Source organism: Lissotriton helveticus, chromosome 11 (assembly GCF_964261635.1).
Source record: "Lissotriton helveticus chromosome 11, aLisHel1.1, whole genome shotgun sequence".
Taxonomy (NCBI): Eukaryota; Metazoa; Chordata; class Amphibia; order Caudata; family Salamandridae; genus Lissotriton; species Lissotriton helveticus.
In genome coordinates, this window is record NC_136072.1 from 649,517,752 (window position 1) to 649,544,793 (window position 27,042).

Below are 27,042 nucleotides of genomic sequence, written 5' to 3' on the forward strand. Positions count from 1 at the left end.
CCGGGTCCCATGAGGGGGCCCGGGTGAAGGCGGAAGGGGCGTTGAAGTCGGTGGGGCTCTCGTGAGGAGAGGAGAGCCCCACGGGAGTAATAGCGGCTGCCTGAAGCCGTGCGACACCTGCAGTGCTCCGTGGGGTCAGAGAGACCTGCAGCCATCAAGAGTCCCAGAAGTACCATCGAAGAAGCGAGGGGAGGAGAGAGCCCTGCGTGCCGAAAGAGACGGGAGCCCTGTGAGTGGGGCTCAGCTGCTGTGTGGTGGTTGGGGGGGGGTGTCGTGGCACAGCCGGTAACCGCCCCCCGGCGTCAGTAACCCTTGGAGGGCTGCTCCACCTCATGGTCAGGACTAGGGTGTTTCCCACAGCGGCCCGCTGGACAGTGGCCACTGCAACGGTTTGAGAGTCCAAGTTGGGGCCTTGTTAAGCTGATAGCCCCAGAAGAGGGGCTCCCCCTTTCCCAGTGCTGTGCTGGCTGTGCATTGCGCAACTGCCCCACCGGACAGTGGGCAGTTGCACGTGGGTGTTCTTTTGGGGGCAAGTCTGCGGACTCCTGAGTCCTGGAGAGGGGCTCCAGAGGCACTGTAGGTACCAGTGCGCTTGGTTGGACACCACGGCCCCGCTGGACAAGGGGTAGCTGTAACGTTGAGGCCAGGTTCATTTAGAGAGTCCCAGAGGGGGGTTTATACCTGCCCAGGGTGGGAGTGTTAGACGCAACAGTGGGCTCTATTGACTAAGTTTTATGCCCCATGAGTATGATTTCTGCCCGAGAATAGGACTCATCGCTGTTGGTGCATGCTCCTATATCGATGCCCATGCTAATTTGGTGATTCACTCCCCTGGGTTATGTGAATGTTATTAAAGCTAATAAGGGTTTTGGTATGCCTATTGCAGATGCTCCTGCCTAATGTCATGAGATTATGACCACAGGTTCCTATGCCGAATACTGCTGTCATGCAATGATGTTTCCCTGCCTAGTGGTTGATGCTATTGAGATGCCATATGTTAATGTATTTACATGCCTGACACTAAGGCGATGATGCGTTACTTGTATGCCTAATGTTTTTTTCTTCCAGGCTTTCGCCCAATGTGTTTATATGATGACCTGATGTGTTATTTTGGGGCCATTGTTTATGCTTCATGCTAATGAGGATGCCTTATGTTTAGGCCTGATACTTTCAACAAGGTCGCCCAGGTCATAATCTAGCCGAGGGTACTGGCTGTTATACATTTAGTGATGGACTTCACCTTTATTCTTCACCCTTCCATTTACCCTAACTGTACGAGCGATGGTTCTGGCAGCGGCCCGATTGGCGCTGCCCTGTAAATAGTCCCCGTGTAAATCATTACCTTGTGCCAACTGGCACCGTTTATTTGCAACTGTCATTACGTTATGATATGTTTATTTGACAATACACATATTGTTTTTCACCTAAACTGGTGTGGTCTCTTTTTGTAGTGTGCCTTAGGTGTCGCCTGTGGGTGCTGGCGGATGCTTTACACATGTCCTCTGGTGTTTGACCCACCCGCTCCGCACCACGCTACCCCATTTCTAACAGGATCAAATTACGACAAATCAAGGAAGGGCCCGAAGAGACACCAAGAGCCCTATATTATCGTGTACGGGACAAAGCGGATCACTGGTTACAACCCAAAACTGCTACAAAAGAAGAAACCATTGAGAAGGTGTATTTAAAACATTATTTGTCATCCCTACACCCTCCCATACAGAATTGGGTCAGGCAACACGCCCATCTCACTCTTGAACACGCGGTAGAAGATGCTAGTGCCTATAGTAAGGCACAAGAAATTTAGAAGTGGCGGGAAGATACCCCATAGAAACCACAAGGAGGGAGCCTACCGAAAGCCAGCAAGAACCACCCTCCTAAGAAGACGGAAACCGCCTCAATGCCCTTCACTTCACCGGTTGTACCGGCACGACCTCCCATGCCGCAAGGAACCTTCCTGGTTTCATTGTGGACAACCAGGTCATATCGCTAGGGTATGTTCCCAAAAAGAGGAGCCGATGGACGTTGGTCTGACCAGGTCCTACCTCTGCTCCTCAAAAAGGATCAAAGACCCCCTGCTGTTCCATCGAAACATGAGGGTAAACGAAGAAAATAGAACCGCCCTGATAGGTACAGGGTGTCACCAAAGCGTGATGCAACCTGGACCTATTCCTAGAGGAATAGAGAGAAGACTAGCCTGCGAGATGCATGGGAGAAGGCTAAAACCCAAGAAAACCCCAATCAAGTAGATCCCCAGCTTATAGAAAAAAATGGACTCCTATACCGTATAGGGGCAAGGTCAATCCCCACAACTAGTGGTTCCTCAACCATACTGAGAACATGTTCGATTTCTTGCCCATAGCCTTTTATTGGGGGGTCATTTTGGGGGAGAAAAAACATAACAAGCCATTCTAGAGAACTCCTATGGGCCTGTCGTTTACCATCAAGTCCGAAAATACTGTAGGGAATGCCCAATTTGTCAGAAAAACAACCAACAACAACTCCCCAAAGTTTCCCTAAGGCCCTTGCCAATAATAGACTAACCCTTTTCTAGAGTGGCAATTAATATTATGGGACATCTTCTCCATTCTCGTAGTGGGTGTCGCTTTGTTTTAGTCCTAGTTAATTATGCAATCCGATTTCCCGAGGCTGTAGCTTTCCGACAGCCAAATGCCACACAGATTGCAAAGGCAATGATCAACATATTTTCAAGAGTCGGGTTTCCAAAAGAGATCCTAACGGATCAAGGAACCCCCTGTGTCTCCCGGCTACTAAAACAAGTATGTCAGCAACTCAAAATAAAACAGATCCAAACGGCGGCTTACCACCCACAAACTGATGGGCTTGTGGAGCGCTACAATGCGACCTTAAAGATAACATTAAACAAGCTTTTCGATCTGGAAGCCAGGAAATGGGAGGACATGTTGCCCTTGGCTTTATTTGCTCTTCACTGTAAGCAGCAGAAAAGCACGAGATACTCACCATTTGAGTTTTTATACGGAAGACAGCCACGTGCCTTACTCGATATGATGCAAGAGGAATGGGAGGAGGAACCAGAAGGGGCTAAACCACTCCCTGAGTATGTTCTCAGGCTAAAAACGCATCTCCATAAAATATGCAACATAGTAAAAGACCCCTTAGAGCAAGCCCGAGAAACCCAAAAGAAGCAATACGATAAGAAAACAAAAGACTTTTCTCTGAATATCTGGGACTGGGTATTGATAATGAGACCCACCTCTGACCATAGGCTTCTGGGACAATGGCAAGGTCCCTATAAGGTCCGGGATCAGGTCACCCCAGTGACGTATCGCCTTGAATTAGAACCCGGGAATAAAAACAATACACAAATCTATCATATTAACCTACTTAAAAAATGGGAGGGGAGTAGGCCAACCTTAATAGGTCTTGTAGATAACAATAATCCTTTATTCCAACATAGCATAGACCTTGATTTTCCTAGGGAACAACAACAGGAACTGACAGCTGCTTGATCACCTCTCCATGAAGCGTTCTCCCTCATGCCAGGAAGAACCTCACTGATCAAGCATACTATCTAAACTAAGCCACAAATATCGTACGATTATGGCCCTATCGCATACCTGCCTCCCGTACAGAGGCTATAGAAAAAGAAATCCAAGAGATGTTAGACATGGATATCAAAGAGCCTTCAAGCAGCGAATGGAGCTCACCCATTGTTATTGTTCCAAAACCTGATGGCTCTATAAGGTTTTGTATCAACTTTATGTTATGTTATGTTATAAGCTGTTTTGTAACGCGCTCAATTACTACCGGAGTATCTTGGCGCTGTATACCGCTGAGGAACCCGGCCTGGCTTTCCCTGTGGGATGGTCCCTACTGGGAGTCCCCAAGGTGAAGCCAGGCATCCCGGGGTTGATGGGGCCGTTGTGGAGATTAGCCAAGCTAATGCCCAGAGTTGCCGAGTGGGACCCCTGGTTAGAGTAGGCACCGAGGCGAGAATTATCGAGTCCGCTGACCCTGGTCCACGACCCTGCCGCGTCGGGAATTGAACCCTGGTCCCGGGCCGACTCCTGCTTCCGGGTCTGCCGCCTCTAACCAGTGAGCCACACCACTCCTTTAGGGACTTTAGGGAAGTCAACAAAATCTCCCAGTTTGACGCCTACCCCTTATCCAGGGTAGACGAAATGATCGAACAGCTGGGAAGAGCTCGATATATCAATACGTTAGATATCTGTAAGGGGTATTGGCAGGTACCCGTAAGAAAGCAGGACAGAGAGAAAAGCGCTTTTTCTACCCCTAGCGGGCTATACCACTTCAAAGTACTCCCGTTCGGTTTGCATGGTGCCCCAGCCACTTTTCAAAGATTTATGAATTTAATTCTTAAACCGCATCGGGCCTACGCAGCTGCCTATATCAATGACAGTCATCTATAGTGATTTATCGAAACAACATCTAACACATATAAAAAGATGTAGTTGACACCCTAAGGAACAGCGGCCTTACAAAAACCCAGCTAAGAGCCATTTAGCTGCTCGATCCGTGATATACTTAGGGTATTTAAGAAGACGGTAAGAACTGAAAAAGACCTTCGACACCCCTCTCCCGAGGTTCTACAAGCATTCGACCGGCTAAAACAAGCCATTACCACTCAGCCCGTCCTCTTGAGTCCTAACTATGATAAACCTTTTATTCTACAGACAGATGCCTCCGATAACGGTCTAGGTGCAGTATTGTCCCAACAGGATGCACAAAGACAGGAAAGGCCTTTATTCTACATTATCCGAAAGTTGTTCCCTGGAGAGAGGAAATATGCAGTCATAGAAAAAGAGGCCTTGGCGATAAAATGGGCTATTGAATCCTTGTGGTATTATTTGGAAGGCAGAGAGTACACCTTATTTACCGACCATGCGCCCCTGTAATGGTTAGCCAAAAACCGAGGGCATAACGACAGGGTGATACGATGGTTCCTAGCCCTCGAACCTTTTAGGTTTTCTACACAACATAGGAAAGGCAAAGACCAACTGAACGCCGATTATTTGTCACAATATCCTATAGAATCCTGTCTTGCAAGCAAGAAAGCTAGAGAAGGGGGATGTGAGGGAGAGATTTACCCAGAACCCCACCCCTTACCTGATGCCATGTCCTCAGGGGCCGAAACGACACTGGGGGTTGATGTAGCCAAGCGAGGGACAGAAAGGGTTGATCCTTCAACCCGTCCTGTGCAGGTCAGCGCAGAGACCGCCTCCCTGAAGATCCAATGGGGAGTGAGAGACGGCCTTGAAGAGAGTCAGCGTGAGGCGGGACTAGTAGTAGAGCAAAGCACAAAAGACGCAGCAGGAAGTCGCATCACCGCCAGAGGAGGAGGAAGACGGAGGATCATTACGTCGCCTTCTACCGGGAAGCCGAGAAGATCCAAGAGAGGTGGTCCGAGGAGTGGTGGACTCCCCCCCCCCCCTTCCCCAGGAAAGACGATAAACCGCCTCCGCGACTCAGGAGAGCCGCGGCCTCTGCGGTGAGTCCTGAGACAAGAAGGGGGGGTGGTGGGGAGGCAACTGATGCTTGTGTGTGTTTTTTAGGTTTCGCCTGGCCGTAGCACTGCGCAGCAGTGCTCGCGCGCAGGCAAAATCTAATGTTATCTCAGTATTGGGGACTTGAAACCGCCTCTTCTTCCATTGGTTAGCTCCATAAATTTAGGCTAGCCATTGGAAGACATTGTTGTCAATTACTCTTTCCCCGTCACGACGCGATTCGGGGGCGTTTCTGGGTCTTTTTTTAAGTCCCGCCCTCTCCTCTTCCCATTGGCTGGAATTTTACCTTCCAGCTAATGGGAAGGGGAGAGCACGAAAAACACGCCCCCGAATCCCTACAGGGCGCGCTGTGCTTTCAGTCGACAACGCGTTTTATTTCTGTGCAATGCCACGGACTTAGCCCAGGCACGCAGCTTTCCTGTCTCCCTCTTGCCCTCCCATGGTATCACTTCTCACCACGGTGTTCTATTGTTGATATAACCCTCGCTCTGGCCTTCCTTTTAAACAACAAAATATTCTCTCCCCCCCCCCCCACTCTCATTACTGCCTTCACAGTACACCCTCCCTCTGTTTGGGGTTGTGCCCCTTCTGCTCTCACTTTGTTTATTGCCCCTCCTTGTCCATGCTCGGCTCTGTCCCGATCCCCCACGCACTCCCATCCCACCCCCGTCCAATCATTCCCCTGTCCTGTCCTCGCCCTCCCTCTCTCCCTTGGCCTTGCCCTCTCTCCACAGGCCTCTGCTGCCTCCCTCTTCACGGGCCTCTGCTGTCTCCTCCCCCAGGCCCTCCGTCGCCTCCTCCCCCTCCTCCCTGTCACTTCCTGTTTCCTCGGGACCGGCCGGCTCTTGCGTACAGCGTCTCCGCCGAGTGTCCTGTTTACCTCCGCCGGCTGCCCCTGCTTCCTGGCCGGCCGCGGCGGCTATGCGAGCCCGCGGCTTCACCGTTCCGAGCAGGCCTCACTGATGGATTTCACATAGCGCCAGCCCGGCCGCCCCGCCATGGCTTCAACGACCCCTGCCCCGGTGGGTCTGTGCTGCTGTCGCTGCCGGAGCCTGGTGCCCCCTGCCCTGCCGCCCCCGGCCCTCCGCTGCCGGCGGACGTGGCCTCGGCCTCCAGCTTCCACCTCTTCCGGCTGCGGCACTTCCACCTGGGGCTGCGGCCCGAGAGCCGGGAGCTGGCCGGGGTGCTGGTGTTGGAGCTGAGCGCCCTGCAGGCCTCTCCGGGCGCCCTGGTGCTGGACACCCACCCGGCCCTGAGTGTGCAGCCCGTCCGCTGCAGGACGTGGCAGGCCGGGAGCAGCCCCTGCCCTGCCCTGCTTTCCCCACTCCCCCCTGCGGGCTCAGGGGGGGATCTGCCCCAACTATGGGAGCCACCCGTCTGCCCGACCCTTCTGCACTTTCCGGTGGTCGCTGCCGCTCACCTGCCTCCATCAACAGTAATTGCCCCTTACCTGCATCATCCATGAGAAATTGCACGAGAAATTGCACCTCACCTACTCCCCCCAGCAGCAATTACTTCTCTTCTATCGCCTCTTGCCCCTCATCTACCCCTTCCAGCAGCTGTGGGGTCTCCTCTGAAAACTACAGCTCATCTCGTATCAAGTATTGCCCCACATCGGCTCCCCCCAGTTCCACTTGCCACTCACCTGGCTCCTCCAGCAACTCCTGCCCCTCATCTTCCAATGTTGCCCTTCACCTGGTCCTTCTTGCCCATCGCCTGCCCCATTCAGTGCCACCTCTTTCTCATCTGCCCCTCTGCCACTTTGTCCCCCTTCTGGCACTTCCAATCCTTCTGATTCTTCCTCTCCTTCCTCACTTCTCTCCCCTGATTCCACCCCACTTTCATTCCCCTCCACCGCTTCTACCCCACTCTCTGCCCCATTCATAGACTGCGGCCCCCTGTCTCCCTCTGCTTCTGACCCTACTTTGGACAATTTCAGTGCCATGTCATCTAGCAACTCCTACTACCCTGCAGCCAACAGCACCCCTCCTTCTGCCTCGGACTGGCTGGGTGAGCCCACGGATGCCTCCTTGCACTCCACCTCTTCGTGTCCTCTACCCTTCAGGGTGGATGCCTTCACCGATTACGGCTCAGCTCTCATCATCTCGGTACCAGCCGTCTTGCAGCCACACGAACCTTTCCAGGTCATCATCCAGTACACCGCCTGTGATGGTCCTGCGGTGAGTATTGGGTCTAATTCTTGGGTAACATTGCCCTAGTACCTCTAGCTTAGTCAGTTAACATAAGCTGATGCCCGGTGGAGCTACCCGATAGCTAAAGAGGAGATGGGCTGTGGACTTCCTCCTCGGCTGTCACCTACCCGGCTGGACTTTGGACACTCTCCTCTGTATGTGGCACGTCTCCAGGCTCCCCTTGCTGGTGCTCGCTGCTCGTACACGCTGCATCTGGCACCTCTCTCAATCCCCTTCAGTGCTCATCACATGCACAGTGCCTGGCACCCCTATTGCCCATTCCCTGTGTCTCGCTAGGCCAACCGTTCCTGTGCCCCTCTGCTTGTACACACCGTGCCTTTGCACCCTACTGTCCCTCTCCGTGCATGCCTACTGTGCCTAGCACCTCTCGCTTTCCATCCCTCTTTATACACCACTCTAGCACCCGCTTTCCAAACCACCTCCCAGTGTACCTCTGCAAACACATACTGAGCATGGCACCGCTCTTGGTCCCCTCTGGTACCCCTCCTTATGCACACACTGTGCATGACACCTCTCGTTTTAACTGGTGCTACCATCGCACCAGTATTACATCCCATAATATTTTAGTAAGTTACTAACCATTTAGCTGCAGCGGGACACTTAACGATAGTATGGTACCCAGATAAATGTCAATATAATTTGACTATTGAATGCTGGTTAGTAAATAACTTACATTTTTTGTCTGTCTCAACCTTCACTATGAATTGGTCTTGCTCAAAGTGATTTTATACTGTGTACTTGTCTAATAAATATGGTTAATCTTACACTTTCTGTGTGAGTATTTTTCTTAATTGCCTGATAATAGTTGAATAATTAAAACATTGGTGTCTGAAGTCTTTGTGCGTTGTGAAAGCTTGCAAGGCTCATTTAGATTTGCACTGGCTAAATATCGGCCTTACTGTTTTATAAAGGCTTTCGTCCACATCCAACGATTGTAATCTTTGCCCGAGGCAGACATGTGCTTTCTACATCCACCCACCTCGGATTTGGACTACTGGTCTCGAAGTGCTCTGTAAACCCTCCATTCCCGATGGTTTCAGTCAGTTTGTACCACTGCATTGGTAAAAAAAAAAAAATCAATTGCTTCTGTGTGAACTTGCCAGATTTCTCACTTTGCTATGTCTTGCGGTGTTAGTTGCTGGACTGTTTATCTATTAAGTTTGATGATTTCGGTACATGTACAGCAGGAAAAATGCCACTAACTTAGGTTATTTACCAAATTGGATTCACTTTCCTGAAACCTTTACCAAGCCATCGTAGAGATCAGTTGAACCCCTTTCTAGGCAAAGATAGGAAATGGCTTGAGTATTTACAAGATACCCCTACTACAATACTGCTTTTTCGGAGACTGATATTTTCGTAGTTAATTAATGTTTTTGGGTGACAAGCGCATCGTGCTTTGTATGGGGAAATGTAACGCCTCGACTGAGCTCAGCTTTATTTTTCTTTGCTCCTCGGATTTAGCCGCACTCCCTGCAGCTAACTACAGATCACACTAGTATTGAATACAGCTGCAGGTTTGAAACCTCCAACCCCATTCTGATCCACCCATATTACCTACAGGAGTAACTACATTTCTCAGTCCAAATATTTTGCCCTGGGGCTGACAAAATAAAATGTACTGAATTTCTGGAGACTAATGTTAAGGTCGCCCAGGCATGCCACTGGAGGTATTTTCAGGTTGCTTGGAACTAAGCGGGTAAGGCGCTTGCTGTGTATCGAACAGGTCGAGAAGATTAAGCTATTGGTAATGTAAATGACAATGCCATTTATTTATCTGTTTTCAAAACCAACACATAAATACAAATTTTGTCATTTACAATGCCAATAGATCTAATTTTTCCAAAGGCGAGACCGTTGCATTGTAAATGCTTGTTTTTCTTTTCTTGAAGTAAGTTGTCCTTCCCGTTCCGAGAGGTAGTGGGGCCCAGAACAGGACTGAAATTTGAGGAGGGACATAAATGCATGTGTCCATTAAAAGAGCAATGCTTCAGCACATTTTATTTATTATCCTACTTCCTGAACTGTAGGCGAATGTTGTAAAGCCGCTCTGTGCGATAACAGGACAAGCGGCGTTTCTAGAAACAAAACGTCTTTAATTTTTTCTTCTGCTTGTTTTGTTGTTGCTTTGTTTCTTACCCCTTTTCTAACATTGCACAAACAATCGCCAAACAGAAATTGTGCTAATACAGAGCCGTAAGCACTAGCACTTTTCGTCCCATCCCACAGTATTCATCTTTTTTTTTCTCTTCCCTGAGTGATTCTTACCCTTTATACACTCCTGCTCTCGGTGTGGTGACGGTTCCTTCTATAAAGACAAAACAGAAAGAGGACAGCCATATACTCACCACCTTCTCTTCTGTCTCTCCTCTGCGAGCATCCTGGTCCATCACCAGTCTCGAGAGCTAAAGAAGAAGAGGAAGAAGAATTTTGTAGAAAAGGCTGCAAGAAAGAATACAAAGAAAAAAAAAAGCATATGCCATTCTAGAACTCTAATCAGGAACAGGCAATTACTCTAAAAGACATCACCAAGCAACACAGAAACAGGAGGAAATAAAAAAGGAAAAGAAAGAAGGACTGAAGAACGAAGAAAATTAACTCCATTGTTATTTGTTTTTTGTTGTTGTTTTTTTTGTAAAGAAATATTTCAATAAACAGTCACAATTGAGCCCATAGTCCGGCCTCCTAGATTTCATTTCCAACCCTCACTCCGACACATAGGTAAACAGCCCTTACATCGAATCTGTCACCCCGCATGCAATTACAACGTGGTTGTTACAACGACTGGGTTGTAACAACGCATACCATTAACCTGCAAGTCGTAACAACAACTTGTAGAGGGGGGGAGAAGGTGTTGGATTTAAAATCCAACACCTTCCCTACTCTCCGGACAGACTGGAATTTGAATAGTAAATTATACTATTCCAACATCCAGCACCACCCTCCGCAAGGCGTTGTTAAGACCTGCGGGGTAATAGTATGCGTTGTTACAACGCGGTCGTTACAACGACCGCGCTGTAATTGCATGCAGGGTGACGGCATGCGTAATAAGGAGGCATATTCCCACATCCTCTCCAGCAGTCAGGACTAGTATTCCAATACTTGATGCAGTTTTGAGGACATGTAATACCAGTCAAAATGTTACTTCTCTGTTCTGTTCATCTTATTTATATTCATCCTAAGTGTATCTCATTCATTAAGCAGGATTTCTCTAATCAAGTTTCTTTTACAGTAGTTCCTATTGGGCGAGTATGGAATGGTGTTTAATAACATTAATATAGTATACATTTTAGAGATCACACCGTAGGAATCTGACGGGAGGAAAGAGTTTCTAAAAGAGGCCTTTATCCACCGCCGTTGCTTTTTTCATAATGGGGTACATCACCCAGTGTCTCAATTGCACTAAGTGCAAATCGTTCGGCCTCATCTAATTGAAGGTCAATCGAAATTTGTGTGAATTACTTGATCCTGCTTCTGAAAAAATCTGATATCAATCTGCTACCCAACACCATCCATGTATTAAAGGTGACCTGTTTGTAGTGCGAAACATTCAGCATTAATTCCTTATCTATTTCTTTCTTGCACCATTCAATCATAATTCTCCGCTGCACCGCAGAATGATATAGCACAAAGTCTGGATTTGCCTGAACCCCGGCGATTAACAACTTTACAGGCATTTTCTCATTGGAGCACAAGGCAAGAGTTATTCCATACAAAACAAGGTATGGAGATCTGCAGTTGCTAAAAATGAAATTCACATCAGACCTAACCGGCATGGCTCGAACAGATATAGTACTTTGGATAGCAGGCTCACTTTTATGCTGTCAATCATGCCTAGCCATGAAACATAGTATAAACAAAGGGTATCCCAACTGGTATGATTCATAGGCAATTATTAAGGATATGCATGCAACATTATCCACAAGGAAAACAAGGAGACTCTATTTAGTTATAGTATGCGCTCTTGGCATCATTTATATAAGCAATTTGAGGTAAAATGCTCTCAGAGGCAATAATGGATACGTAACGTTTGCCAATAAAATATCAGCACCTGTCTTAAATAGCTAGAGTAATCATTTGTCTTTTCCAGTTGTAGAGACTGTCCTTCAGCATTGCTAACCAATCCGTCAGCCTGGCTGCCAAATGTGATCTAGTCTGTGCTGCTGCATTTAAGGAACCGTTCACAACTTAACCAGATCTCAAATAGGCTCTGCCTGAACAAGGTTAGCATGGTTGGTATCATACAGACAGACTGAAATTTGAGTCCTCTACTAACCAGAAACAGGAAAGTGCTTCTTTAGTAAAGCAGTGAAGAATCTTCATCACGAATAACAAAACAATCACTATACAAGATTAGAGAGCGATCCAGATATCTGACTACATATTCAGTATTTGCAGTTCTCAAGTTAGGATGGAGTACTCACCATCACTGTTGAAGCTTTCACCACTCGAACAGTCTTGAATATCAATGGGATAGGTCACCGCCTCTTCTTTAATACCAACTGATGATACTGGGGGTGTGGAATCTCGTGCTACCAAGAAAAAAACATTGCATTTACAATTTTACTCCGATAATCGGAATTTATACATTTTGATCATTAGTCCATTATCCCACGTGCAACAAAAAAAAGTATATAGCACTACCCATTAAAAAAAGACCTCGCACATTTGCAACCAGTGCGTTCTTTGATTTGTTTCCACTATTCAGGCCAGATTACTAATCACATTATCCCCCACCATCAATTTCTTTCTTTCTTCTCTGTCATTGGGCCTGATTAACTGCCTTTTACCAACCATTCATTCCATAGTGATTCTGTCCGGGATTGATTGTGCTCAAAGCAGCATAGCATCTCCAAAGCCTCAAAGCAACTAAAGGCGAAGTTTCACCCACCTAATTTACTCAGTCATACTATTTTTCCAATGTAATTTCTCTAATTATTTCCAGTATAAGCAGCTGAAAATTAAATATTTATAGCCATTATCATGTCCCTGATTGCAACTGTCTCTTACAGCTGAAGCTTGAAATAAATATGGACAAGACTAACAGAACTTTAGAACAGAAGTCAGATTTTTTGAGCTTCGCTGTAGTCTTAGTGGTGGCGACCCTCCCTCCGTCACCGTCAGACATGTTGAGTTTCACCTAAAGGGAAAAAGCTTAAGTCCTGCGCATGGATGGAGGGTCTTTGAGACACCAGGTGTGATAGGACCCCTAATATCTTCATTGCGAAGAATTTTCCTTGGGCATCAACATTACTGAGCCCTGCAAATCTGAAGATTTGTACTTTTCACAAAAGGTTGATGTATTGACAGGAGTGGACCTTTTGCAGGAAGTGTGTAAGAACTGTTGCAGTGGACGGAACATTTGGAAGCATCAAACCGAAAAGCAATTTTTGGCCAAGCCCTGGATTTGAGAATAGAATAGATGGCAGCACGAGTCAGAGGAGGCCTTTGAAAGGAAATCACAATGGGAGGCAAGTGGATGTACAAAGAACTCACATTGCAAATTCACTGCCTTGTGATGTGAGGCAATTCCATTGAAATCAACTGCATGATGCAGAAGAGATCATTACGTTTGTGAAGTGTACACTACTACTAGGGTTTTGCATCTATTGTCTAGAACGGGTGCAACTTAAAAAAGAAAACTATCTGAATGGATATCGTAAATGTGACAGAAAGAGAGAATTCTAAAAAATCATTACAATACTACCACGGATTATTCAGGGAGTAATGTATAAACCCTATATACTAGTTGGTCCATAAAATACAGTTTCAAAGAAAGAAAATTGAGAACTGTACTCTTATAATCCCTTTTCAGATTATTAAAAAGAAAAACATGCCCTGTCAGGGCTTTCAGTATTAAAGTGCTATATTTCTTAACCGTCTGTTCTACTTACAGGGCCGTTTGTCAAGTGCTGGCTTCTAGTAAGAAGTCCTTTTCTGAGACCCAGGTAAAGTGCAAAATCTTTAGCAGCACATCAATATAAATCTCCTGCAGCAGCAGTACTACTGTCTGACCTCCAGCAGCATTACAGTGCTACATTTCTAGTGTTGCTGTGCTTACAGGACTATTTTCAGATGCTTAAAATACAAACGTGACCAAGGTAAAGTATAAAACTTCTAGCATGATATTGATATGGATAGCATGTAGCAACAGTACTACTGTCTGTTCTCCAGCGGAGACCGTGGAGTCTGCAGAGTTGCTAAAGTGCCTTTAAAGAATTTCAGAGGGGGCGTGGCCAAGATGGCGGCAGAGTAAGACGTGCTTCTCAGTCCCTCCGGCGGCGCCTGACTTCTAGCGTTGTATATCGCCCTACCTGGTGCCCATCCATGCTGCTGACGGGGTGCTCCTGAGTCCTCTCGCTGTCCTGGTCCTGGCGGTGCCCTTATTTCTGAGCAGAGTGAGGGAGTTTTGACTCTTTAAAGCTGCGCGGCCCTGACGTCCCCTGGGACCGGCCCGCCTCGTGGTGCGAGGAGCAGAGGCCTGTACACCGCGGAGCGGTGCATTACATGCTGAGGGCGGCCACCCCTGGTAACGGGGGCTGTAAGTAAGCTACGTTCGCGGGGGCGGCAGAGTGGGGCAGCCGCTGCTGGGCCCGGAGCGGCGCTGGCCCCCATACCGCAAGGAGTTCTGCCCCCAGGGAGCTGGCGCTGTACGTGAGCTCCCGCTGTGGTGACGGTGGTCGAGCGCCCCGGACGGAGGCTGCCTGGTCCTAGAGGTGAGGAGTGGAGGGGTGGCTGGCCGGTGGCTTGTGAGTCGGTCCGCGATCCGGCGGACGGCGTGGGGCCCACGCAGGTACCCTCAGCGGTGGGCCACGATACTGGTGACAAGTGTGGCCCCCCCTGGATATGACTGTCCACTGGGCTCCGCTGCGGTAGTCTAATTGGATCCTGCTGATCTGGGGCCCTGCGGCGCTTTTTTTTGACGGCGCATCGGCGGGGCCCTTGCCCCCTGCAAGCTGGAGCGCCCCGGGCGCTGCCGCCGCGAGGCTTGTGATTTGGTCCGCGATCCGGCGGCAGGGGCTCTAGGTGGTGGACCTTCATGCTGGCGGCGAGTGCGGGCCCCCCCTGGTCGCAACTGCCCGATGGGCCGCACTGCAGTAGTCTCTGCAGCCTAGTTGGATCCTGCTGGTCTGGGGCCCGCGGCGCTTTGTTACGGCCCACGGATCGGTGGGCGGCGCATCGGTGGGGCCCTTCTCCCCTGCTAGTTGGAGGGTCCAGAGCTCGGCCGCCGCGGGGCTGGTGTGGGGCCTCATATCGGCCCACATTTCGGCGGACGGAGATTTCTTGTTTCAGTGCCCTCCTGCTTGGCCTTTCACAACGTGCAGAGGACGGGAGTGCATGGCGGGGTGATTGACTGCCCGGGTTGCGGCTGCAGATTTGGGCACGGCGCGGGGGAGAGAGTACAGACAGGCCCCCGTGAGAGGGCTTGTGGGCAGAGAGGAGGAGTGGTGTGCGGCCTGGTGATTGCCTGCCTGGGTTGCGGCTTCAGCGGAGCTCGGGGGGCCTAGGTCCATGCTGCCTCCTTGTCTGAAGAGCCCCCGTGCCAGCCTACGTCCTGTAAGGACCTTTGTGGAGCCCGTGGATGCCCTGGTTAGACAATTGACGCAGCCACCTGGGCGGCGGGGAAGTGCGCGGGCGGCGGCCTGCGGAAGCCCTGTATCGGGGCGCACCTCTGCGGTTGGCGGTCCTGGGGTCTGCTCCCCCGTGGCGCTGCCTGGGTGAGGAGCTTGTTGGATAGCAGAGGGCACGCCATCGGACTGAGTATCGGCGGGCGACGTTTTCCAGTGGTGGCCCGGGTCTAGGCTGAACGGGGAGGTGCAGGGGCAGCTGGAGCCTGTTTGTGCCCCACTGGGCACCTGCCGACGCCACTATGTCGGCTACCAGGGGCAAGAAATATAAGCCCCTGAAGGACTCACTACAAAAGCTGGTGAGTCGGCCTGCCTCGCAATCGGATGCCCAGTTCGCGCAGCCTGAAGATGTTGATGCGCCGGCGACTAAGGCCTTTATGCTAGAGCTCTTTGCTGCCATCAAGGAAGACATCCTGGAACTCCGTTCCCAGCTCTTCTCAGATGTCCGAGAGATGCGGCGAGATGTCGACGCCATTGGGGAGAGAGTGGCGACCCTGGAGGAGCATGATCTGGGCGCTGCCGAGGAGATCCATCAGCTCCAGCAAGATGTTCTCCGCCTGACGTAACAGAATCTGGACTTGCAGGCGCACACCGAAGACCTGGAAAACCGTTCGCGGAGGAACAACATCAGGATCCGAGCGGTCCCCTGGAAGGGAGAAGGGGATAGCCTGCAGGAGTATGTGGCGGCGTTGTTCAGACAAATCGTGGATGAGGGGGACAACCTGGACATTCAACTGGACCGGGTGCACTGAATTGGCTTGCCGAGGGGTGCTAAGGCCCCTCCATCAGACATTTTAGTCTGCGTCCACGATTTCCAGATTAAGGAGCGGATTCTACGCAAAGCGCAAGCTCTCCCCTCAGTGCAGTTTCGCGGTCACCAACCTGCCCTTTTTCAAGAATTGGCTGCCTCAACTCTCATCAAGCGTCGTAGCTTCAAGCCAATCACCACCTACTTGCGGGAACAAGGCATGCCCTATTCGTGGGGGCACCCGTTCCGCATCATTTTTAAGTTCAAGGGTAAAATCCTGCAGCTCCGCTCTCTGGACGCAGCATATGAGGCGCTGGGCTTGGAGAGGTCTGATGCTCCAGCTGGACCACCCGGGTCACCCGCTCGGCGACGCAGGCGCTCCATGGAATGGCAGAGAGTGGGGAGGTTGCCTCTGTTGGGGAGGCCGGACCCTTCTACGAGTCTCTTGGAGAGAGAGGCAGCTGTCTCCTCGGCGGCATTGGTGACCGACAGTGAGAGTGCTCCTTAAACGCTGTTTGCTTGGCCCAGGCTGGGTCGCATGGCGGCGTCGGAGGGGGGCCATGGGGGTTAAGACTGTGACACCCGCTTTCCTTTTTGTCCTTAGTGGGACGTGGTGCCCTGTATCAGGGTTGGGTAAGATTCCGAATGGTGCCATGTTCCCCTTCCAAAGTGATTCTTCTGACGAACATTGGTCACCTCACAAGACTTCTTCTGCTTTTCACCTTTTTTGTGGTTCAGTCCTGTTGTGGGGGGGTTGGGGATGGGTTTTGGGGAAGGGGTTGTTTTTGGGGCTCCACATCAGTTCTCTAGGGAGGTTAGGTGTAGGTTGGGGTGGCTGTGTGCTTCCGATGTGTCCCCCGGTGACCCTGTCTTAGATAAGCGGGCTAGTGCTTTTGTCCCTCCTAGAGAATATGGGTAGGAATTTGAAAATTGTTAGCTTGAATGTGCGGGGCCTAAATAACCCTGTTAAGCGCGCAGCCATCCTGTCTCTGTTGGAGAATGCAGACGGTGATGTGTGTCTGTTGCAGGAGACCCACCTCCTCTCCAAAGATACTAAGAGGATGAAAGACAGGTGCTTCCCTGTGCAGTTATGGTCCTCAGGCCCGGCGAAGAGGCATGGGGTGGCTATCCTTTTAAGTGCTCGGGCTCACTCCAAGATCCTATCCCAAGTGATTAAAATTAGAGGACGATTCCTGGCGGTCAGGGTTCAATGGTTCAACACATTTGACAGTGGGCTCATTGTATGCACCATACGAGCACCAACAGCCCTTCTTGAAGGCGGCTCTCTCCGAAGTGCTAGCTTCCCCAGATGCGTTTGTGCTGGTGGGGGGGGGGACCTGAATATAGTGATAGACTCGGGGCTGGATAGATCCGCTGGGTGCTTCTCGCAGGGAGGGAGGCAATGGTTGCAAGACGGGGGGCTGCATGATGTGTGGCGCGGTCAACAACCCCTAGAGCGGGATTATACATATTACTCCTCAGCTCATAAAACATATGCGCGCTTAGATCACTTTTTGGCTACGACTTCTCTCCTGCCCCATTTGTCCGCCCTTATTTCTATTCAGCTTACCTGAAGTGGGCAGCGGCCGCCGTCGTCTGGCTGGCGTCTTCGAGATTCTCTCCTTAGTTCGGAGTCTGCAGTCATTCGCATTAGGGATGCTATCGCCCAGTACTTCGCCACCAACGATCAAGATGGTATGTCCTTGGGGTCTGTTTGGTAGGCCCTCAAGCTGGTCGTTCGGGGAGAGTTTATTGCGCTGTCTGCAACATATGCTCGGATGCGTAGGGAGAAACGCGCGGAGCTGGAGAAGGAGGTGGGTGACCTGGAGGTGATACATAAGAGGACAGGGGCTCAACACGTATGGAGGGAGTTGGAAACAGAGAGACGCATGCTAAAACACCTTGACCTGGATAAAGCGGAATGTGCCCTTTTGCGCTTGCGCCACAAGTTTTATCTTAGCGGGGACATGGGGGGGCAGATGTTGGCGCACAGGTTGAGGACACGAGCGCAGCGGTCAGCCGTCCAGTCCATTAGGGAAACTCAATCAGTGGAACAGACTACCGATTCCCTTAGTGCAGACTCCTTCCGGCGGTTTTACCAAACTTTATATCAAGGGGAACCCTCGGACCCCGAGCGAGTAGCTGCTTATATTGGCATCATGCGGCGTTACGCCTCTCTTTCAGGTCTCGGCAGAGGCTCTGGATGCTGAGGTATGTATCGAGGAGGTCATCTCTGCGATTGCGCGGCTGAAACTGGCCAAATCCCCGGGGCCGGACGGCTTTTCGACCATCTTTTATAAGACGTTTTGTGTGGAGCTGGCTCCCTTTTTAACACACCTTTTTAATTCCTTCCTAGAGGTGGGGGAGATGACTCCCTCCATGTCAGAGGCTGCTATCATGGTCATTCCCAAGCCAGGAAGGACCCTTCGGAGTGTGGATTGTATCGCCCGATCTCACTCCTTAACATTGACGCCAAGCTCTTCGCCAGCACTTTAGCCGCACGCCTCAGCCCGTTGATGGACGGCATCATAGATCCGGACCAGGCGGGTTTTATTCCGACGCGACAAGGGGGGGGACAATACTAAGACTTCTACACCTCAAGGACTTAGTTCACTGTTCGTGTGCGCAGGCCCTCTTCTTATCCATAGATGCGGAGAAGGCCTTCGACCGTGTAGATTGGACGTATTTGTTTGCTGTATGGAAAGCCTTCGGTCTGGGGGATAACTTTGTGCGATGGGTCCGCTGCCTGTATGCGGCTCCGAAGGCGGCGGTCCGGGTGAATGGGTGCAGGTCTACTACTTTCCCTATCACTAGAGGGATGAGGCAGGGGTGCCCCTTGTCCCCGCTGCTTTTTGCGCTCTATATGGAGCCCTTTGCTCAGCGGGAGCGGTCCAACGGGGGTATTGCGGGGATTCGGTGTGGCGCGGACATACACAACATCAGCTTGTACGCGGACGACGTGATTCTCTCGCTTACGCAACCCCACTCCTCCCTGTGGCACCTGTCGACAGAACTGCATGAATTTAGTAGAGTTGCGGGATTTAAAGTTAACTTTTCCAAATCACAGATACTTAATGTGTCGGTCCCTGCAGCTGAAGTGCTGAATCTGCAACAGGACTTTGCCTTCCAGTGGGTTCACTCCGACATCCTGTACCTGGGAATCCGCCTTGCCCCCTTTATAGCACAGACAGCTTCCATTAATTACAAGCTATTAGTGGACCAAACAGCCAAATTGCTGTCCAACTGGTCCTGTCTCCACCTGGCCTGGTTCAGTAGACTGGCTGCAGTTAAAATGACGGTGCTCCAGCGCATCTTATACCTCTTTCAGATGCTCCCGCTGAGCCCTCTGCCGGGTTCCATCCAGAAGCTGCAAGGGCTAATTAATAAGTTCTTATGGGGGGGAGGAGCTACGCGCGGATCCAAGATGGACGCGTGAGCACAGGGCTCCCGAGACCCTTTCCGCCTCCCGCATCTATCCTGAAAAAATCCTGATTTGGACGACGGGTATTTTTTGCTGATGCCCTGCTGATACTGGAACTTTTTCTAAAAATCGATTTGGCCGCTGGGAACAGGACTTGCTGCACTTTGTAATTTGCGGCCTATGCCGAAGGCTATCCGGGGGTTTGAGTCCCCGAGGTACCCAGGTGGCAATTGAACAACAACGGCTGGTGTGATACTTCCGCTGCCCCTGTGGTACTTTCGGTTTCGCTCTTGGTCACTGTTGACGGCGACTCGCTGCTGATCGATGCTGCGGCCCTGGTCCAGTTGCCAGTCCTGCACTGGCTGTTGATCCTCATCCTCTCGACTCTACAGGCTTGCCACAGAGGGAATCATTCTGACCAGATCCCAGAGGTCCCGTCGGAGCTCGTCGCCCATCATGGCGGGCAGGGCGGACGTCGAGAAGCGTAACACCAGAGGCACGAATCGAGGAGGGGTTGCCCAATCCCAGACCATAGATCGCTTTACTCGCCCGAAGGGATCCCCAAGCGGAACGGGCAAGGTCCTTGAAGAGACTGGGGACGGTCCTCCCGCAACCGAGGAGCCGACATTGAAGGATGTTATGGGCGCCATTGCCAGTGTCCAGACTGCTATGGGTCGGCAGTAAGAAACCCTAGCTACTAAGATAGACACGGTGGCGATCGAGGTCAATCTTATCAGGACGGACTTGGGGAAAACCAACGAGCGGGTCAAGTCCCTAGACATCAAGACCGCAAGCCTGACTACGGACGTCTCGGATCTCCAGGCTGAGGTCCGCAACCTTCGAACGTTTAATGACTTGTTTGCCCGTCGGCTGGATGATTTCGAGAGCCGATCCAGGCGCAATAACGTTCGCATCGTAGGTGTTCCGGAGAACTCCACGGACTTGTCTACAGATCTCCTGGTGGAAGACCTTGTTTTGAACCACTTGGCACCAAAGGGCCTCAGTAATCTTTTTGCGGTGGAGCGTGCTCACAGAGTTCCAGGTGGGAAGCCTAAACTGGGAGCCACTCCGAGGCCTATAATAGCCAGGATTTTTAATTTCCGGGACAGAGACGCTATCCTGCAGGCCTCACGCGCCAATGGTCCCACTAAATTAAAAAATGTGTCGATCAGTTTTTACCCGGACTTTACTCAGGCGGTGAAGAAACAACGTATGGGCTTTACGGGGGTGAAGAGGCGTCTCAGGGATATGGGATTGAAGTACGCCATGCTCTTTCCGGCCCGCCTGAGGATTGAACATGCAGAGCGTGCGTTCTTTTTCGACCGCCCCGAGGTGGCCAGTGACTGGTTAGACACTTTGACGACACACCATACCAGCCCGGAGAGTTCGAGGGGCGCCGAGGGCAGCTTGGAAGAACAGGAGTAGTATGTCTGCACCGGCGAGCCAATTTATGGACGCATTGCAGTGGCTCTGTGATAGTCATGTTTGCACAGTGTTGATACCCGGGGGTGGGGGGATTCGGGACTCTTCCTCCTAAGGGGATTTTTTTCTCTCTTCTTGTGTGGAAAATTAGTGCGTTTTGGTGAACATTATCTGCGCCATCTTGCCTCTTCCCCTGATGCCACACTTTTGTCGTGCGCGCCCGCCATTTTAAGATGCCCCGATCAGAACAAACCCTTTTGCATGCCGCTGGCCCCTGACATAGCCCTTTGCCTTCACTGAGCCTGCACGCTGACCACCCCCTGCTTGCACCTGCCTTGAGTCATAAACCCCTCTTCGGCGCTGCTCTGCCCCAGGCCCTCATCCTGTTCCCAGCGCGACACCTCCCTGCTTTCCTTTCATGATCTCCGGCCCTTAGATGCAAACCCCCTTTTTCCCCGTGTGCCCGTTTTGTCCTCCCCGTTCCCAAGCCGACACCCAGCTCTGCCGATACCATCCTTGCCCCTCCCCGTACAATAGAAAGCTTCCCCCATCAAAGAATCCCCGGGTTGATCAAAGCCCCCCACCCCATGAGATCCGATCAAACTCCCCACATTCCGTGAATCGGCGGATTATCCAGCTGCGCGATGCTCATCACCTGTTGTGACTAGGGTGGGGACTTCAACTGTAAATGTGTGTGGGAACGGGCCCAAAGGGGAGTTCCGAGAATGTCTTTCCGTACTTCAAAGTATCAACGAGAATGTGTTACATGCAATAAACAGATAAACTTGTGTATAAGAGGCCAGGCCTCAGGGATGCAGTTAGAGCACCTCAGAACGATACCTTCTGTCCGTTTCGTTGTGTTCTCCTCCGGAGAGAATAAAAAAAACCTTGTTTCCTGCTTTCCAGTCTCCAGCGCCTGCCTCTTCATTGATTTAAATAACTAGGGGGTCACAGAGGCAATACCGCCGGGCAAATATCGATTGTCCCCGACCCGATTGAACTTTTTACAATTGGCGTCCCAAGCGTGGGGCCCATCAGCGACTCGTGGATCCAGTGGGAGAGGTCCCGACGACAGAGTGAACGACTGCAACGATCGGGAGAGCTCTTGCCCAATAGACCCTCGTCTGGCAGCCGATCATCCGAACTTCACTAGTTCCAAACAGACCTCTCTCTCGAGTGATCTACGGTCCTGACTGGGAACCATCAGGAGTGCCGTGAGAAATACGAGAAAAAGAGGACGATCGGGCGCTGGATTCGGAAGACAAGAAACTGTCCACATGGTCCGGGTAAGGTCGTGTTGCCACGACAAGTTGAAATTTGTTTTGATTGCTTGACTGTTCAAAATACTAGTATTGCTTTGTTTATTTTTATTTAGAGATTCACTGTCTGCAAACGGAGAAGCAACAGGCTCTCTCTCCCTTTGCAAGCAGTGGAGGATAGGTAGGGTAGCAGCCGTGCTTGTTCTTTTTCTCCCCCACTCAATAATTGCTTGAAACTGAACTGTTGTTCACAAACTATTGTTTCCTGGAGATTCTCTGTCTGCAAGCAGGGAAGAGACCACCCTTTTTGCAGATAGTGAAAAGGGTAGGTAACGCAGATCTTTGCGGTCCTACTCATTCTCCCCATTGTTATTTTGTTGGTCTTTTGGTTTTTTGATCCATGAGGTATTCACTACCTGCAAACAACGTAGAATAGAAATATTCTGTCTAGTCTTTGCACCTAGTGATAAGATAGGCAGTGCTGACTTTTTAGTCCCTCGTTACGAGCCGTCATGTCTGTCTTCTCCCCATTGATAAATAGCCTGTTTAGCCCGGACCGGGTGCTAGAGGTGGACCATATAGCTCCACTAGAAGGCACCCCTAATAAGGACATGTTCATAAACTATGGGTTAGTCACCATAGCTTATAATAAATTATGGCACAGGTATACCGAAGATAGCCAAGACAAACAGTGGCCACTGGCAGGATCCTTTGACCTTGATAAAATAGAAACGTTAGAAATAGCCCTTCGAAATAATAAGACGACGCCAATTATGCTCGACAGTCTCGGTATGTGGCGCAGAGAGGCTACGAAACGACAGAGAAAAGACGAGGATAAACCAAGTAGGGAAATATACCGACAGGACAACCCCAGGACACCGCTACCCACAACTTATCCCCCGACACTATGCAAAGGACGGCCAGACTTAGGGTCAAACCAATGCGCTTTTTGTAGGTATGTCGGACACTGGAAAGCCCAATGCCCGACTCTACTGAGCGTGAGTAAAGGCAAAGGGCCGACAAGAACGACAGACCGACAGTACGAGAAAAGGCGCGAGACAGAGAAGAACCCGACTTACATAGACAGACCAGACAGAACTACCACGTTTGATTATGCCCGATGGCACAGATTTCGCCAGGAAAATCTCAGCGGCATGCTCAAGTTCTCCTAGGTCGGGCAATGTCAAGACGGGAACCCAGCCTCGTTTAAAATTCACAGACGGAAAGAGATAATTATGACCAATAACTGTTTTTATATTTGTCTTGGGTCTTTGTATGTCGTACTTGTACTGTCCCCCGTCTGAGTTCGTGTGTATGTAATGTACAAATCTGCGTCATCCCTCTACACGTGTTTCCGTGTTACTCGACCCCTGTTAGCAGAAACTTAGCATAAAAGCAACCTGGAAAGAAAGAAATGATAAAACAAAATCCGTAGACCATTAATAAACTTGAACTTTTAATTTAACACAACAAACAAGGAATAATAACGATAAACTGTAGAAAATGAAAGTCAAACAGAACATTCGCCCCCCCCCCCCATTCTGGAACCTTCCAAAGTAGGGCAGGGTTACGGCTACGCCCAACCAACGGCAACCCATATAAGGCGAGCCCCGCCGCCAACTCTTGGTCAGGAAATCTTAACGTATGGGGGAGCCGGAGGAGAGGCAGGAGCCCGCAGCCTGGGCATTTGCAGGTAGTCCCGCCACATGTCTCCTTGGCCGGCCGCAACGGGCCTGGAAAGACTAAGGTAGTCCCGCCACATGTCAAGAGGAGAACGAGGCACCTCTTCCTTTTCTCTTCCGTCACGGCCGCAGCAGTCCTGGACGGCGGGATGTCCTGCACGTACCTCCACAACAATTTGTCCAAGTTGGGCTGGGAGGGAGAGGCGACGCGGACGAGCCTCTCCCACCTCCACCGGTAGGAGGTTTCCCAGCCCCCAGCCCGACGCCGAACACCCCCAGTCAGGCGATGGTGCCCATACGTCCACAGCACCGGACACACCATGGTGGCACCCCAGTACTTGCGCAGCACCGAACGTACAATGGTGGCACCCCAGTATTTGCGCAGCACCGAACGTACAATGGTGGCACTTGGGGAACACCGGATGTGGAGAGGCCTTCATGCGGGGCGATGAAAAGGAGCGGCATGGAGTGCACCGGGAGAAGGAGACGATGTGAACGAGTCTCCCTCGCCCCCCCAGGTGGGGGCATCACAGCTGCACCCCAGCTGAACGTCCCGCTCTCACAAAACAGGGACCTCTTCCTTTCACTCCGAAGGGTCTCTTCCATTCTTGCAAACTCGACGAGAGTGGCCCCTGTAGGGCCTCAAAATGGCGTCTGGATCCGCTGGAAGGCGGGCCCCGGCCACTAGAGTAACTTTGGCCAGCCATATAACTCGAACATTTGTCCCATGGAGCACGAGCCCCCATCTCCGACAGCATCTCCGCAGCCTTGAAAAACGATACAAAGGTCCCCGGCGGAACCTTCGACCTTTGCAGGTTTCCGGTAAGGGACGGCTGCCTCGATCGCCAACGAAACAAACATGACATTGCCACACCTTCTGTTAGCGTGAATTCTAGAACTGCCGAAAAGGACTCTGGTCCAAACTGCCAGTAATGGAAACATTTCCCCCTGATGCTGCTTCCGGACTGTGCCGGCCCCGCCCAAAATGGCGCTGGTATCAATCGGAACTTACGAACACCTCGTGGTGTTCCTTCGCACTAATATAAACTTGATGTTCTGAGATTTTATATGATCCTTTGTACACTTGGCTAGAAAAGACGAAGAGAACTCACTCGACGAATAGTGTGAAAAGATCCCCGTTACAAATGTTGATTACGAATGTACAATGTATTATATTTTTATAACTGATGTAAACCTCATTTACAACGCACACGTACGGTATGCATATAGGAAATCTGATTACAACTGTTATGATTATGCTTCTAAATTATGAAAATATATGCCCCCGAACCCCCAGCCAATTAATAGACGTTTTAGTCTCTTACAAATGAATGAGTAAAACTTTCCGATGTTTTTATTGCTGCAAACGACACCCCCCACTGTACGCACTTTAGCCATTGCCACGACCGACCAAATACGACCGCACCCTCATAATCCATATGCTGAAATGATTTTGCAAAATAAAGTCTTTTGAAACTATGGACGGGTATTGCATGCTTTATTTTAAAACAATATGGGACGGGTGGGAAAGTTCTTTTCTGTGCACCCTACTCTGCTCTCTCTTTAAGGTTAAAAGAAGATGGTTGCCCAGCCCTGGAGGACGGATCGGATCGACAACACGACACTCCGCCTTCAAAGTACGCGACTGACTCATGAACTCTCGCGTAGAGGAAGACCTTGACTTCCAAGGATGGGTAAAACGAATGGTGTAAATGAGGGAATGTAAAAGGAGGGTGAAATGAAATAATGTAAATATTATAAAGTACAACGTTCCAAAAGTAGCAGGGACCCAAGAACCGAAGAACTTTAGAACGCCACAGCGTTGAAAGAGGTTTAAGGATCCCGATAGTGAGATATATCCTTTGACTAGATACCTCGCACTAGGCACCTCTGGTTTCCTTTTTATGTTTCCCCGCACACGCCCTACATGAACACACTACCCCCCCCCTCGACTCCGGAAACCATATCCCCGGGGACCCTGCCCCAAGGAGGAAAGACGAGTAAGAGGTAAGTAAAGGACTTATGAATCCATGTATTTGAATGCGCGCGAATGCTGTCTCCCCCACCCCCCCTTTTTTTCCTCCTTCTGCAGGTTACATCAGAGATTACAGCCGAGGTGTGGCGAAGATCTGAAGCCTTGCCACGTCTAATACACGAAGCGGACTAGCGCTGCAAGGTGGTGTCTAAGCACGCCTGCAAACTACTCACGTATCGAACAGACCTGGAAAATTAGCACAACTTGATTGAAAGTGATCACCCTTAAACCAGACCGGACGAATGAACCCATGTCACGTATGATGCGAAACTGTGAGGGAATGTGTGTGTGTGTGACTGAGGCGTTGACCCAACTGGTCAAAGGACCGAGAATGCGAGAAAGTGCGACAAAATGGTACCTCCTTTCTTCTTTCCTTTTCTCAAAGCACGTCCCCTCTACCCTGTCTAATGCTCAAATTGCATGATTACAAGATTCTAACGCGGACTCGTGAATACCCTTTACTGTGTAATGCACTAAATAGCCTTTCTTGAATACACTGCCACCCTCTCTGTTGCACGTGTACTATTTAGCCTGCCGTTGCACTCTCTCTCTCTCTCTCTCTCTCTCTCTCTCTCTCTCTCTCTCTCTCACTCTCTCTCTCTCCCTCTCTCTCTCTATTTTTTCACTACCACTCTTCCGAGTGGTTAGCCCCGAAATTGGCAGATCGCCACCCCTAGCACACCACCTAATTGGCTTCAAATACCGTCAGTATTTGCACAAACGCTCGTCTTTAATACAATCACCCTGAGGCCGCGTCATTACCTCTCCTTTTCCGCTAGAAGTCAATGAGCCCAGGTTGGGCCGTAAGGGAAAGGACAGGTAAGACGACAGAGGTTCCCTAATCTGACCCGAAATAAGGGAACTACATGTCAACGGCTCCTATAGTATAAAACAAGGACCTCAGAATACGCGACCCTCCCCTCCCCGAATTGTCGCAATACCCAAACCAGAAAAACGATCACCCCCGTTACCTCCCCTGTCTATGTCCCTGGTTGTTTCCCATAAAACCCCTGTCCTTCCTAGTTAAGTAACCGGGCTGTAAAAGGTTACGTAGGACCCAGAATGATGTTTTACAAGGTTAACAGACTAGACCAAGGTAAAGAAATCATCAAAATGAACCCCGCAGT

General features: G+C 50.4%; 1 protein-coding gene across 3 annotated transcripts in view; it reads right to left on the reverse strand.

Moving 5' to 3' along the window:
• LOC144791728 (uncharacterized) overlaps window positions 1-27,042 on the reverse strand; it is a 175,009-nt gene that overhangs the window by 33,075 nt on the left and 114,892 nt on the right. For all 3 annotated transcript variants that reach the window (XR_013602455.1, XM_078666496.1, XM_078666495.1), the window contains 2 exons: window positions 12,145-12,252; window positions 10,069-10,125 (listed from right to left, as the gene is read on the reverse strand). Coding sequence is in view for 2 of the 3 variants with exons in the window: in XM_078666496.1 (XP_078522622.1) it covers window positions 10,069-10,125; window positions 12,145-12,252 (165 nt within the window). In the remaining variant the exon portion in view is untranslated. The remainder of the gene's footprint in view (window positions 1-10,068; window positions 10,126-12,144; window positions 12,253-27,042) is intronic.